At 38.6% G+C, this 16,190-nt stretch overlaps 1 protein-coding gene across 2 annotated transcripts in view; it reads right to left on the bottom strand.

Moving 5' to 3' along the window:
- Positions 1-15,599, bottom strand: part of grip2b (glutamate receptor interacting protein 2b) — a 76,217-nt gene extending 60,618 nt beyond the window's left edge. For both annotated transcript variants that reach the window (XM_036531938.1, XM_036531939.1), the window contains exon 1: positions 15,476-15,599. In XM_036531938.1, coding sequence (XP_036387831.1) covers positions 15,476-15,518 — 43 coding nt within the window. In that variant the 5' untranslated portion in view covers positions 15,519-15,599. The remainder of the gene's footprint in view (positions 1-15,475) is intronic.
- Between the last annotated feature and the right edge of the window lie 591 nt (positions 15,600-16,190).

Genomic DNA, 16,190 nt, shown 5'->3' with positions numbered 1-16,190 from the left:
ACAGTGGCAACCCTTTCTGGGAGAGAAATAAAATACAGAAATTACACACAAATTCAGAAATTAACTGAAAAAACCTGTCACAATATTTTCTCTCAGTAAATCAAAACAAAGGCATGTTTTAGAATGCTTGTCCACACGCATAATCATTCTATTGATTAGATTATTTAGAGCTAATAATCAAGTACAGTGCCAATTTGCAAGCCATCAAAATCCTCATTGAAAAAGCAAATGGCTTGGTTCAAAAAATTGAAAGACACTTAATCTGAATTACTCTTCCTGCTGTTCCCACTCAGGCAGATTTTCTTGCTGTTCTCACGATTTAATGACTCAACTTGCTAAGGGATGGGGAACAACCATTAGAGAACCAGCAGGCTCCCGAAGTTTCAAATTTGGAAAACGCAGTTGAAATGCAAATTACTTTCTAAAAGACGTTTCTTTTTCAAAATTAAGGGTGGTCTCCGCATCTGGCACAAAAAGACTTTGACATAATGGGGGCAGAAAACAGCGCTCATCAGAAATGTGTGTCACTTGCGTCTGTTTATTTGCTGTTGTTGTTCTTGGCTTTCTCATTTTACCTACAAGATCAACATTCACCTAACATTCTCAGATACTCAAAACAAAGCATGTAATGTTGACTCCTAGCAACAAAGATATACTGTTCTTTATTTTCACATGTTGTAAAAAATATTGCCATATTGCCCTCTAAGCAACAAGTTGGTATTACATTCAAATTCATCAACACAAAAGCCTAAATGTACGAACATCATGCCTGCAGGATAATGTGATTCTCTACACTAATATTAAACAAATATATATGGTTATGAGTTTCTGATTAACACCTAATACCTTCAGAGCTCTGCATTTCTGATTAGATTACTCAGATGTTTGTGTGAATACATAAAGACATAAAGTAATATTTGCATACGTGCACATCAATGCATGAACAAAAAAACAGTAATAATATTTCTACTGTATACTCTTTATATATCTATATATCTATATCTATATAAATTTATATATATCTTTATATATAAAAACCTATTTGGTTGCATCACTCTGCTTACTCCTGGATGACATAAAAAGACCAGGTAGTAATTTATTGATTAAAAATTCCCAGCAGAGGCTTCCTTCACTTGGCAAGAAACAGTATAGTAAATGAAGGAGGCTAAAGCAAATGTTAACAGTTTTTCCTTCACAGAAACACACACACTCACACACACACGCACATGCAAGTACACACACACACACACACACACACACACACACACACACACACACACACACACACACACACACACATACGCATAGCCAGTCCTGGACATGAAGATCAGGACCAGCCAGCTTTGAAGAACAGAATGAAGAATGTCAAAAGCAACACATAAAGCCTTTCACATGCAAATGTGTATAATACAGTTTTGATACAAGCCCATAAACATGCTGGCATACACGCACACACACACACACACACACACACACACAGACACCCACACAGACACCCACAGAATATACACATGCACTGTGATTCCCAAATGAGGTGCTTCACTTTGAGTAGAATTGAGTTCCTCTTTTCTGATGGAAATGTGTCTGAAGTGTCTGTCCAAGGTATCCTCATCAGCCTGTGATTATAATGGTAGCTCTCCATCTCTCTTGCTTCTCTCTGAGCGGATAATCCTACACAGTCCACCCAAAGGGGGCAACCTGCAGTGATAGCTCCAATAGCTATTCCTGTTTTCTTTTATTTCCCACCTGATGAGGATGTCATTCGTTCAAAGGATGAGGGAGACAGGGAAATAAGCAAGCATGGCATGTTGTGAAAAAGTATAATCCTTTCAACGAGCAATGATTATTCCAGTCCAACCCTAGCTTAACAGAGATTCATATTTCCATGAGCAGCCAATTTCTCCTCATTACTTTTTTAATGAAAGCAGACTGCTTATATCGGGAGTACATATCCTCAACTCAATACATCTACAGAAAATGGTGAGTACCGGTGAATGGACTGTACTTACAGTGCATAATGTTGAATCCCTCAGCTTGCTTAGTGTTTGCCAACATGGCAGCTAACTGTACTGTACACTGCAGCGAGGGAAAGCCTTGGCGGTCTGCTGGCTCCATTCCTCTGTGAATGTGTTTTTCTACAGGGATAATGCTCTGCCTCATTCTCTCAGCTCAGGGGGGATATGTGAAAGCACTGCATGAGACTGTCAGATTGGCAGCGCAATGTGTGCATATGCCACACAGATCCTGGTGCCTTACGGCATACCAAAGACTTCAAATCTCTTTCAGGCTTTTCTTTGTTTACATATTCTGTGTTCTGTACCCAGAGGTAAATGTATTTATCTGCACACCTGTATTCAACTGCCAGTGTAAAGCATATAAATCTATTTTTCCCACCCAAAAGACTATTGCCTTGGAATACTTTGTCTAAAAAAAAAAAACTCACCAACTTACAAAGAATTCCCCAGTATGTTGAATTAATTCAAAATTCTGAAATGGATTCCTATTTCCAAGGCAACATAAAGAAAGAAAAAAAAATCGTCAAAGGAAGCTGAATTGAATAATAACAGCCAATATAGTCATGATGACAGGATGATTATACATAGACTCATAATTATCATTAAACAGATATAAACGTTCTTACAGTACAAGAAAAATGGACATAAACTGATGCTGTCTGTAAAGCACCTAGCATCATAAGCCCTTTAACCATAAAATGTTATGTTCATAGTGATGTATGGACATTTCAGTGAGTCTTTTTATCTTGGGTGCTTAATATAACCCATATCAATGAAAATAATATGTCATAATCTCAAACCTTCATGCATAATCTCACACTTCTCAAGTAATTACACTAAATGTAATTGATGGTAAGCACATAATGTGAATAAATGTAACATAAACGTGAATACAGCTACAAAATGCAATGACCAGAGGCCAAGTACAAAACAGACACCTGCACTTATGACTAGTGTAATCATTTGGATGACTATAACATGTCTTGCAATTATCACGAGTGACACTTATATGTGTATAGTTAAAAAAACAAATAAGATCGGCCCAGTAACTTTGGTAGGATGAAACATCCCACAGAACCAGGTAAGCATGCCCAGTTTCACTGGTTTCCTTATTATTCTACAGTAAAAATGGTTTCCTTATTATTGTTTCATTATTTCATCATTTAATGCTTGAAACTGATTGGTCTGGGGTGACCATGCTGTTGAAGATATCAAAAGTGTTGTTAGATATATCAAAGGGTTCATAACATGAGATGATATTTTTTATTGTACTATTGCCGATAGTTTTTTTTTCAATTGTTGCTAGTGTCCATACTTTTTCTCACCGATACAGCATTTCATATTTTTGCAAAACAAAGGAAGAAGCAAAAGACTAGAAACAGACCACAGACCACCGCCATCTGTAGGTATACACTGGATCACACCTCAAAATAATCAAAAATTTCCATAGTGCACACTGCTCCTGGATCTCTGATATCTTTACAGGTCATATCTGTATTATCCAGTCAGATATGCTGCTATTGCTGTCTACAGACATCCTTCAATGGATTCATTTCCATTTTTTTAGAAACAAGGTTACCTTTCAATGACAATTCTACAGATACAATGCCACAGATCCGTAGTGAATTGACACAGTAAGCTTGCTACTGAGAGACAGACAACAGCATTAGCACACACAGAGTCTGATCAAAATCTGAAAATATTTTCAGCCTCTTATGTTCATATAGGTGGTGTTTATCATTAGACTGAAAAGAGACATGTTAAAAAGTGACACATTCTCTGTCAGCTAGCAGTGTCTTCACAAGGGAGTGGACTCCACAATACAGCAACACAGAGCTAAGCAAAGCCCATTTTCAAAGGGTTTTAGGATGCCTCCCCCACATTCTTACATGGAAGTATGCTTGCTAATAAAGTGGTAATTAATCTCCTGTGAGAAGAAAAAACACCACAGAAAACAAATTAGCATTGTAAAGACAGATGTGTATAGAGGTAGATGTGCACATTGGCTGTAACAACCAGTAATTATTACTTGCGCAGGAAATTCCTCCACTAAGACAGAAAAATAGGGTGCTGTAATGATGAAAATAAAATACTCCAGAGTCAGGTGTGGTTGGTGAAGACCAACATCTCAGTTGAGTTTCAGTAATTTCTTGGAAACAGACATAGTACATACACACATACATACATACATGCTTACATACATGTTTACATGTAAACATGTACACATACATATATGCAAATATACATACATACTCACATATATCCATAAATGAATAACATGCATATAACGTCTCAAAGAAACACTTTTGCAATGCATCACTAATTTTATTAGATCTGTATAATTTATTCAGTACATACATCTGTAGACTTGAGATACCCCACCATCTATACTATTGACCATATACACCCCCCCCTAATAGCATGCATCCAGCATTCCATCTAGTCTTAAATGCCTGCATCATAAACTGCCTACTGCATGTTACAAAGCCCTAGAAGGTAATGGTGGTGAGATGTTCATCCAAAGGTTTTAAAGGAAACTAATTTATGAGAACAGATTGCTCATCAATGTACAAGTCATAATTTTAGAGAAAATTTTCATATTCAGCTTTTCAGAGTACTTGATGATCCATTCTCCAGAGACAAATAAGCCATTAACAACAATCTGTTTTTAACCTGCTTTTTTTCCATGACCCAAGATGTGAAGACAAAATGAAATGATTTTCATTATGTCTATGAAGCAAACTGCAGACTTTTTTTATTCTATTACCCCATTCTACAGACACAAAAATGTGTAATTTCTCTCCTCAGAGAAATAGTGTGTTTGTAAGGGGCTATTGCACTTCTAGAGCTATCAGTGACAGCTTCTCTTCATGCTTTTCATGGTTCCCTTTTCAAAAATTATGACTTCAGTCTTAGTGCATTTTCACAATCACATCGGGTCTAAGGCCCTCTTTACACCATTCAAACACCTGGATCCCCCTCAGCACACACCAAAAACACACTACAAGCCCCAAGCTGCACACATCCTCCTACATCAGTTTGCATACATGTCACATCTGCAACACCTCCATGTGACAAGTACACTCACATATGTATTCTGTGACCTTTGACCAGCAGGGGTTGTCTTCTCCCACACACGGGGTGTAACATGACAAGCTGCTGTTTAACTTCTGCAAATAACTGATAATGCCACAAATGATGCAGCTGTCTATAGCTAGAAAATACAAACAAGAAAGAATTAATTAGACTTGTTTCAGTGTTCATTCTAACCAAAACCCAAGCAGAGAAAGGAGAACTGCAATAAAATTGACATACAGACAGTTTATTTGAATAAATATTAAATTTAGAAACTATTATAGATATTGGATGCCACTGATTGGTTGCCCCTGGCACAATTTTTGTTCACTCCTGGTTTCAGAATGGAAAATTGCCACTCAAACTGAAATTACCACAGTTTCTGTGATTGTGAAGTGTCCCCTCACACAATGAAATTCAATCACCTCTTAGGCCTTTTTAAATAAACACAGGAAAAGCAGCCATTTTTAGTGCCATGGAAACGGCAGACCTCTACTATAGCACGCTACATTTTAAGAGACATCGGGTGATGTCTAAACAATCAGCTGTTTCGAAGACACTGTAAGCCAGTCCTACAGCCATACAGCACCTCTGACATGGAGAGTAATTATGACCAATCATATGAATCTCAACTGCTTGTGTAGCTTGTCTGTAGTCTACATACAGTCACTACTTGAGTGTCCTAACAAACTTTTAATTTTAACAGTAGCTCCTTTTCTGTTTATTCTGATGAATTTAAAACTTTGACACTAACTTGTACAATTTCCTCATACATCTGATTAAATATTAACAAACACATAACAGAAAAAATGCGAGCAATGTATCATTTTTTATCTTATTTTTAATGCTTTAATCTTATCAGCATTGCAAAGAGCATAGTCATGTTATTCAAAAAGAATGAATTTTCTTTCTGAAAATACAAGGGTCACATGTATTTACACCTGTATGCAATCAATTAAATAATATCCATCAAAAACAAATCTACACCAACGGTCTGTTTTTGGATGTTCAGTGTACATTTCTGGAATTTTACTGAGGACTCTAAAGGCTTCCTGTTTCCTTGGGGTATAAGAAGAGGCAAATTCTTTGGTGGCATGCATCATCATCGTTAAGGTCAGAGAGCCCTGCGAACACTGCAGGCAGTGCACTGACCCCTGCAAGTTGGGAATTGGCTCTACAAGAATCTATAAGCTGAATGTACCACTTTCTACTGTAGTGCCCATTAGCAAGAAAGACTGTTGGCACAGTGACAATCTGGCTGGGACGAGGACACCAGACTATCTTCAATACACAGGCTATGAGACAAGTGGTTCTGGAAGCAGTTGTAAATCCAAAGGCAATAGTGGTCAAACTGACATCTTTAGGATACGAAGTGCCAAAAGTATTATTCACCACTCCTTACAACCTCCTCTGAAGCTAAACCACAAAAGAAGGCAATCTGAATTTGCCAAGCTATTGCCATTTATTATAGAATTTGCCATGTGACTCAATTGGAAGCATTTGTTATTGTTAGATAAAACCAAAATGGAACTTTATGATCATGCTCTTTAGCATTATATTTGGCATAACAAGGTGAAACTTATGTTGAGAGAAGAGACATACCCACTGGCAAATATGGCAGGGTGTCCATTTTGTTTTGGGGGTGTTTTGCATCTATGGGACCTTGATCCCTTGTTACAATAGAGGCAGACATGAACTCCAAAATGTACCGGGACATCTTGGCCAAAAACTTTGTTCCCTCTGCCAAGAAGCTTGGCTGAAAATGGAAATTCCAGCATGACAATGATTCAAAGTATTCATCCAGATCTACAAAGTGGTTAGCTGAGTGCAAAATAAAACTTCTCAGATAGAAACCTCAATCTGCAGATATCAGTCCAACTGAACATTTGTGATTTGATAACACTGATAATCTTATGATCTAAACTGATCTAAGCACTTTTGGACTTTTAATATTGGCAGTGGTGGAACAAAAGAAAGAATTTTTCACCCTCTGTAAAGATCCTCTGCTTGTTATTTTTCTAGTGTGCAAGTTCCGTTTGCTTGATCACGGTTTGAGCCCAAGAAAACAGTTCATAAATGAAACCAATGAAGGACCGACAGCATGCTTCATAACCCCCTAAAACAAATGAGAAATTATAGGGTGTCCTAGAATTAATCCTCAGGAAAATGGAACATAGAGAAAGACCAGTTCCATATAAATTTATTTGAATGGTACTTAATACAGCATACAATAAATAATACCTCAAAGTTTCAATTGTAAGCATTCATATATGAAAACTGCTACCATCGTAACTGCTTTTAACTGACAAGTGGTCATTGAGTTAGGATAAGGGGTTGTTTTTCTCTCTGAAACTTCAGCATCATTAATAAGTATTCATAGGTATACAATGCTTACATTTATATAGAAGGCTATGGACGTTTTATAGCACATGGTGTTGTTCACTTACCAAATTGTATTCTTGTATAGATTTAATTATTTTTCCCTCATTTAAGTAACTTGACAGAATGAAAGTATATAATGACTACATCCTGTCCCATAAAAACGGCTCTAAACGCTATATCAACGATCTTGATATATTTAAGTGGTTTTCGCATATGGATCCAAACCAAATGCAAGCTTACAATGAAGGTGTTGATTTATGCTGACCTCCGAGCCAACAGCATACCATCTCTCCAGCAATTACATACAGATTAAACCCATTATTGCCCAGCTAGTGATTCATGTGGCTGGCAGCAGCAGTTCCCTGCTAATTACACAGAATGCAGGGATGAGAAAGGTCCTCCTACAGAGGGGCGATGATGACAGGGCCGTGCCACATTTTTTTTTTTTTCAATTCCCCGGTGCTTGGTCCTTTTCACCTAACAGGTGCTAATCAGCTCGCTATTTTCCAGCGGCAACAACAAGGGGAGTGTTACTTGCAGTGGAGTGAAAGAGAGTATTCGTGAAAAGACAAGTGCCTTGTTAAAAAAAACATCAACATGAAAGTATGTCACTTCACATTTATGGGAACATACATTTAGGGAGGCTCTACTAGACATACTTTTTCGGAAGATGAAAAAAGTTACATTTTCAATGAGAGATATTTTGATTTCCACTAAAGAAAGTACAAAAGGTATCCCCCTTTACTTAGGAGTGGCTCCCAAACGACTGCAGATTGTTCTGTGTAGCTGTATGCTCCTTTCACAACAGTAGCAAAGATGGTATGTTGTGTCAGTAATCATTCATATATAGACCTCACATATCAGGTAATTAGCTAGAGGAATACCAGAGCATATCCAAGTGTCTCTATGCAAGGTCACTTCTAAAAGTTAGGTTTAAATCTTTAAACACTTCATGTACTCAGAGTGAGTAATGAAAAATACAATCTGCAAATCTGAGTTAACTAATCTCGACATAACAGTGCACAATGAATAGAAAGAAATACACTTGACAATTTGAAACTACAGCTAAACTGCATACAGTATTTGTCTTCCCATAATTAAATAATTCAAAATAAATAAATAAATAAAGCATGTGGATACCCATTGACAGTAAATGGCACTGCCAAAAATTATGAAACTCGCACACCAACTCATAAGCAGAACAGCAGTTATTCTGAAACGGAAGGAATGATACATGGACCACAACATTATTCTTACAGAAGAAGGAAAAAAAAATCTTTTTTTTTTTTTTTGGTTTTTCTCATAGGGCAGTTAGCATCTGCTACAACCTGTTTATTTTTCTGGAGCAGTAAACACACACAGACCCAGAAGAGTTCTCTCCTCTGTCTCTGTGGCTGCTAAACTGTTTGATTCAGCACAGCAACACCTGAGGGAGCACAGGTTGCGGAAGCTATCAGGGCTTGAGAGGTAGGACCCCCAATAGGAGTAAAGACATCTGGATGTCCGTAACAGTCGAGGGACAAGCCCTCTTAATTCTGTGAATGAATTTGGTGATCCTTTAAATTTGTAAATTGATTAGGAACTCTTACATGACTGAATGGGTTGTTGAAATCTCAGCTTGGCAGTGATTTTTTTCACTGAACAGGAGAACAGATTTAGAGCCTGATTCACTTTTTCATTTTTCATGATACTTTTAATAATTGGGAAAGGTGAAAAAAACTGCTTTTTCCCCACAGCTCTGTGCTACACTGCACCAGCCCCTTTGGCAGCAATTCATCTCATCTTAATAACATTACCCTTGGTCCTCTGCAAAGTGCTGGTCTGAAGATGTGTAGGTTGGGAAGTAACTGCTAGCGATTGTCTCAAGTCAAAGAAGACACACTGACCATGAGGCTACTGCCCTAACAAAACACATTAAAGATTCAGTTTGCGCTGTGCTCCAATGCAACATTAGTGCTCTGTGATGCCCTAAAACCTACTCAATCTTGACAAAATCGTTTCTTTTTTCCACAGGCTGCACCTCCTGTTGACTGGATGTCATCCATAAAAATGAAAGTTTCACGAACCCTCTGAAATAAACCAAACTTAACTTTTGTGTACGGCTGACTTGTCCCTGCAGTCCAAATGAGACTGGTAACTAGCTCATTTGACCCTCTGTATAGAAAAGCGTGCTGCACCCTGCTGTTTCCACATTTAGCTAACTGTAGCCTATTTGGCCATGGGCTACTACAGCAAGCCAGCACTTCAAAGTATGTCCTCAGCCACTCTTCCTTTCAACTCCAGCATCGCCCAGCGCTCAGCTGGGAAGAGATGCAGCCTGCTGAGACAGTGCATAAGGGATGAGTCTTCTGTAGGCATCTGAGCAGACTGTGGAGCACACAAACTCAATCTAAGCCTGTTTCGGGATTCTCCCTCTTGCTACTTCCTGGCAGCTCGCAGGAATTAACCAGCAAAGGAGCCGTGTAAAAACAGATTTTAAAAACCCGGTATTCTCTGACAGCACAAACAAGAGTAAATGCTACCACACGTTTGGAATATCAGATTTCAAATTATACAACAGAATGTTTAATGCTATTTTTGAACATTAAAAGATATGTCATTTTCACACTTAGTCAGTGCAACTTTGAGCTAAGCATCTGGGTCAGGTTCAATAAGTGGTAAATGACATGGTTGGAATCCATACATGGTTCAAACACAGCATTTAAGTGCCTGAAACACCTCTGTAATTTGGGTGCAGGTAGAGAAATCTTTTCACGCTCAACTGATTATCACATAGCAATCACAGATTCTGACCCCAAGGCCAAGGCTGCATCTCAAATGAATCAGGGACTCATTGAGAAAACTCAGATTGCGTGTGACAGCATCTGACCTGAAAAAGGCATACCATATAACAATAACATTAATGTAACCCGTATACTTCTGAGAAGAAGTGGCATAGGATCCTCAGTAAACAGAGGGTTGACAATTCATTAAAAAGAAAATAAAGGAACTGCAATTCAGAGAAAAGCAGAACAAATCCTGCTCAGAGTAGCAAATAAATCGATACTGTTCAGCTTTACCAGAGGGTTTAATGCTTTGAGCATTTCGCTTGTTAAACCTGTAGTGTATCTCCCTAAAACAAAAATACTTTTTAAATATGACTCTGACCACATGCTGTAGTGATCAAAAGCTGCAGTAAGCTTGCCGGAGATGACATGTGTGATGTCAGCAAGCCTGGCATTCTACAATAGATTCTGAATTTTCCCCACCAGTGGAATGAGTCCATTTGTAAAGTCTAATCCTAGTTACTCAAGGTACTGAAAATAGTTGAACAGAAAAAAAACACTGCCTATTCTATTCATAAAGAGATACTTTCATTCACTTGAGTGCCCTTCGATTTGAGAAATATATGGTTAGTGTATTTTTGGACATCTGTGGCAAGGATAATCCTGAGTACAGCTTTAATTAGACTAAGACAAATTATCAACAGACACTGCTGGTCCATGCAATGGCCATTGCACTCAGCCAACAATACCACTGCACCGTTGAGACAGGATGCAAATTCAACACTGAAGCATTTAAATAAGACAAAACAATACAAACACAAATTAGACACACAGGGCAGACGGAGGGCCACCACCACACAACATAATACTGGAGACTTATCCCAGTGGTGTGATTCAGCAGGCCTGCCAAGGGTCCCTTGGCAAGGGTTCCAGGATCAGACAAAATGTATGCTTAGTGTAACTGACAGAAACATGTGGTCTCAAGCCTTCTATAAAAAATGCATGGAATGTTAAACAGGTATTATTGTTCATGGCACAGAAAACATTTCTGAGGAGCTGAGTTCACACACAACCAGTCTAAAGAATGGAAAAGATTAACTACATGTTAAGCAAAGTTACAGAAACTGAAGCTTTGCAAGTTACACACAAACCGAACTCCCTGTGATGCACTTATTAACACAACTTTATAGGTTGGTGTCGCTGTCAGTTCACTGCAGTCTCATTTCACAAAGGATGGCCAACCCAGGTAACAGCAAGACCCCTTCAGCTACTCCGTAAAATGCACCCTAATCAGACTCAAGTGAACAACCATTTCACTTGTCCTGCCACAGAGACCATATGTTATTTTTTTCTCCACTGATTTTTGCAGTTGTAAATCCGCCGCACTGGCAAAGTGAATAATTGAGATGTGTGTGCTGCAGGTGTGCTGTAGCGTGAAGTCTGTTAATCTTCCCCGGGCTAGCATGCGACAGCTCCGTGCAGACAGCGCCACACTCTGAGCACAGTCACTGATCACGAGCCCACTGGAGCCTGGCCTCTCTCACTGGGCCCCAGCCCTGATGCAGGAACAAGAAGGCAGGATACAAGTGCAGGAAGCACCAGAGCTCAACTTCACCGCTTTTTTAGGGCCAAACAACCACAGACCCACATAACCCATCTGCACCCACACTAACTGCGCAGAAGTGGTGACACTAAAGTGGGTTTGCAGTCACTGGCATGTGATGAAAGCATGACCTTCTCTCTCAGGGAAACATGTGGCATCTGGCTTTTCTGAAAAGGGTGATGGGATGGAAAAGGTGCTCCCTAAAAAGCTACTGCACCCAACTTTCCAGCTAAACTATCTTACCCTTCTGATGTTTACACAGGCCCTGGTTTTTTTGAATTATCAAAGCTCTTTAGTGTATTAGCATCACACTGGAAAAGTAATATTACCCCTGAATTTATTACTTCAATACGTGGAAATACAGAAGTATTTTTTTGTGAAAGGAGGCAGTTTTTTTTCGAGATCCAATCACACAACTGGACAATTAATATCTATGAATCAAAATATACTTGTAATGCATTTCTGCAAGCCATAAATACCTGGTACAAAAAAACAGGACAACTGTGGAAAAATGAAAAATATTTCCTGATCTCAGTGGATATATACTCCTGGAAAATGGTGAAAAAATGAAATCAGCAGTGGAACAGAAAGACATGATGACCTGTAAATGATAATATCCATCATTTCCCTATCTACATCCAGAGGCTGTTTTGATGGCTGACACAAGGGCATGTTAGTACCTGCATTTGTTGCCCAGCACTTTTCTCTAACTAAAGTAACATTAAATAGTCCCCAGGCAGTGACACAATATTGAAAATTTTCTGGTACTTCATCAAGTTGTACAGTGTTTGTGGTTGAACTCTAGAAAGCTGCAGGAAGCTTGTTAACTAGCACACTCTTATTAATATTAATGTATCTCAAGGTTCCCAAATGTTTCCAGTTGCACGGAGGATTAAAGCGATTTTTTTCACAGACTACCAGGCTATCTATGTAGGACAATCTCAGAACTGTTGAATTTTTCACCTTTTTAACACTGAAGTGGAAACACACAGATACGTGCCCTAATACGTGTGAGGTTAGCACTGGTCCACAGTAAAAACAGTAATATGCATCCAAGAACACAGGCAGATTCCAGATATTAGCAAACCATTCAGTGACTAAACAATAAATCAACAACGGGACAAAAAAATGGTTAAACGGATTTTAAAAGAGCATGACACTATCTGTATGGCAAATGTGTAATTTCATGATCTTAATTTTGCCTTTTGGAAGGGTTCAGGAAGGTAATCTTCATTTTAATTGTTTTACAAATCAATTCAGGACTACTTCTCCTGCTCATTTCTCTCTTTTTTAACTGCCGTCTAACTAAAATCAATGGTGTAGGGAGAATGCTGGAAGCTAATGTACTTTGATTTCCTTTTTACAGAGCTGTGAGAAATGCCTGTGATCTCTGCATTGAAAATTATAATTTGATGTGGCAATTAAAAGTGAAAACCACAGTTAGCTATTCATGGCCATGAGTAATTTGAAACTGAAAATAGGAAAAAAAGGTTAAAATAAACATTGCCATATTGACGCTTTATCCCTGGTTATTTTATGCATTACGATGTTTAAGCAAAATTGACTTGCTTGAATAAATTTAAAACTGAATATGCCAAATGTGTTTTAGTCACAATATAAACATTGGACATGACATTAATATTTCAGGAATATGGTCTGTCAAACATGTAATTCCTTACTCATGATTTGTCTCTTTGCCAAAGAGCTATACTGCAATCTTGTGGATATCAGCTCAACTGCTAGGGATGTGAATCTGTGTTAAAGATTTTATGTAAAATTAATCAGGAAGCTGCACGGTCTATAAACCTCTGCCAATACTCTGTGCATCTTTACTGCGTACTTAATTATACTGGCTGAAAATTGGCAACGTCAGAAATTGCAGAATTGACAACATAAAGTGTGAAGAGAGGTGGTGGTCAATGGCTGTAAATAACACTTTTTTTTAAAAAAATGCAATGTGTATTTTCAGTGTGCTTTCAAGGACTCTCACTCTAGTAAACATTGTCACCACTTCTGGCTTCAATGACAATGAAGGTATCCCATAAATACTCACACATTGTGACATTTCAGACAAGGCTGTATCGTTGATCACCAAGTGATATTTGACAAGTCGGGATGGACTAACCAGAATTAAAAAGAAATAATAACAACAATAATAATAACAATAATAATAATAATAATAATAATAGTAACAATAATAATAATAATTTGTTTTAATGAGTAGCAAGCCATGTGGGATTTGGTTTTTGAAGCAATGCATGGCTCAGTCCTATATGTCTCTGAATTTGTGAAGATGAGAGAGAGGAACCCTTTTATGTGCAACCCCCCCACCCCGAAGTCCTTCCCATGAGAACTGAATCTGGGGCAGTCCCTTTGGTTTCCCCTTATATTACAAACTCTAACATGAGGTAAATGGTCTCTGTTTATTTAAAAGTATACATATAAATCGGCTAACATTATATACTCTGCTTCGAGTGTCGAATACATATCTTTTCATACACCTTTCTACCAACAGGAGGCAGGTTGCACCTACAATAACAAATCTCAGTTAAGCGCGCTATACTTCAAAGTCAGTACCATATTTAAAATGAATAAATTATCGACCACGCTACGTCCAACATAGAGCAGTACGGTAGGAGTGCCTTGTTATGTAAAACAGTGTTACTGAAATCATCTCATTGATATACATAACTAAAGTCCGTTCGTCTGGCGATAGACTGGATAAATTTAATGAGACACGAGAGCTCCTGGTCCTTTCTGATCCAAAACCGATGTAGGATCCGATCCAAATCAAGATTCCGACAATTAAATGATACCTTTACTGTTTGGTGGCAAAGTCTATTTAGCCTTATGGCGAAACTAAATTTTGCGGTTTTCGTGGCGCACCACGAGGAATGGTCGACTGTGATTGACGACATACTTTTATAAACATTAGACAATCAATGTAAATGGTCAAATCGTTTATTTTCACGTTTTCCATGCACCATGGTGAGTGATAGTTTCTCGAAAAATTGTCATTACTATTGAAGCCATCTCCAGACAGGAGTCGCAAATACATGTGCAGCCTATGTCTGTACGTTATACCACTTTCAGTTTCAGTTGCATAACAATCGCACTGATTAATAGGCCAGTTGTAGTGGTGATTAGGGAATCCGAAAAGGTAACTTTACAGTTGGTGCCACAACATTTATGCCCAGTCAGCGGCACTTCAGTCGTCGTGTAGCCTGTCTCCGTTCAGATAGGAAAGCAGCGGAGGGTTAACTGTCATATTACATTAGCCGTTACAAATGCCATTACAACCTTGACGCCAGTGGCACTGACAAAATAATTAATAGTTGGCCAGTGGCTAACTTAAAAGTCGTGTGGTGACCTTTTTATTTAAATACATAACAACGGCACACTGCACGTTAAACGCTTAACAATGCAAGCAGTCTATAATACCAACATCAGTCCTCAGAAAATATCCTTTTTGATTTACTGTAGTGACTCCGTAAACCCCTCATCCCACATAGTATATAACGAAAAGAACAAACGTGCATAATATCTTAACGACAAATCTAATGCGATAATTATTTGGTACAGCTTGCAGTATGGTATAGAAATTGTTTAATATAGGCGTGATAATATATAGGTACCTTTATGTATTCTTCTCCTTAATATAGTTTGTAGGAACAGCATTTTCCCCTCGTGTCTTCCAGCTCCGATAGTATCCCTCTTGCTTTAATCGTGGAACATCCGTGCGTGGGAAAGACGCGCGCAACTTGCTTCTCTCTCTCACCTCATTCGTACCCAAGACTCCCCTCCCCCGTCAGCACGCTAATGAAGCCTACTGTACCTAGGGTGTCAGTCACATAAACGGAAAAATGAAAGTCTTAACGAGCGATTAGCATCAATGACTTCAGAAGTCACGGGTACAGCGACCCCAGATGCTTATAAAAAGAGGGACTGTTTTACACCGCTTCTTTTAAATAACAGGGTCATTGACCAAAAGAGGCATGTTCATTTTTTCCTTATTAACTGTATATTATGCGAAGTCACCCTTGAAATAATCTCTCCATCTCCCCCCTCCACCGCTGCTCCCCCTCCCCCCGACCTCTCTCTCTCTCTCTTTCTCTCTCTCTCTCTCTGATTAATAAATGCAAAATGTATGCTCAAAGCCTTCGGGACTTTTGATGCCCTACTTTTTATTCTGCTATTTCTGTATAAAACTCGAAGATAAACGAGTTTACACGGCAGTGAATGATGAACTTTTTCCAGCGCCTGGTAAGTGCTTACCAGAACCAGTATCACATAGGCGCTCCAACCTTACCGTGACAGGCTAAAATGGATACAGTATCACTGGAGGCCCAA

The sequence above is a fragment of the Megalops cyprinoides genome, chromosome 6 (assembly GCF_013368585.1).
Source record: "Megalops cyprinoides isolate fMegCyp1 chromosome 6, fMegCyp1.pri, whole genome shotgun sequence".
NCBI classification, from domain to species: Eukaryota; Metazoa; Chordata; class Actinopteri; order Elopiformes; family Megalopidae; genus Megalops; species Megalops cyprinoides.
This window is presented reverse-complemented; position numbering and strand designations above follow the sequence as displayed.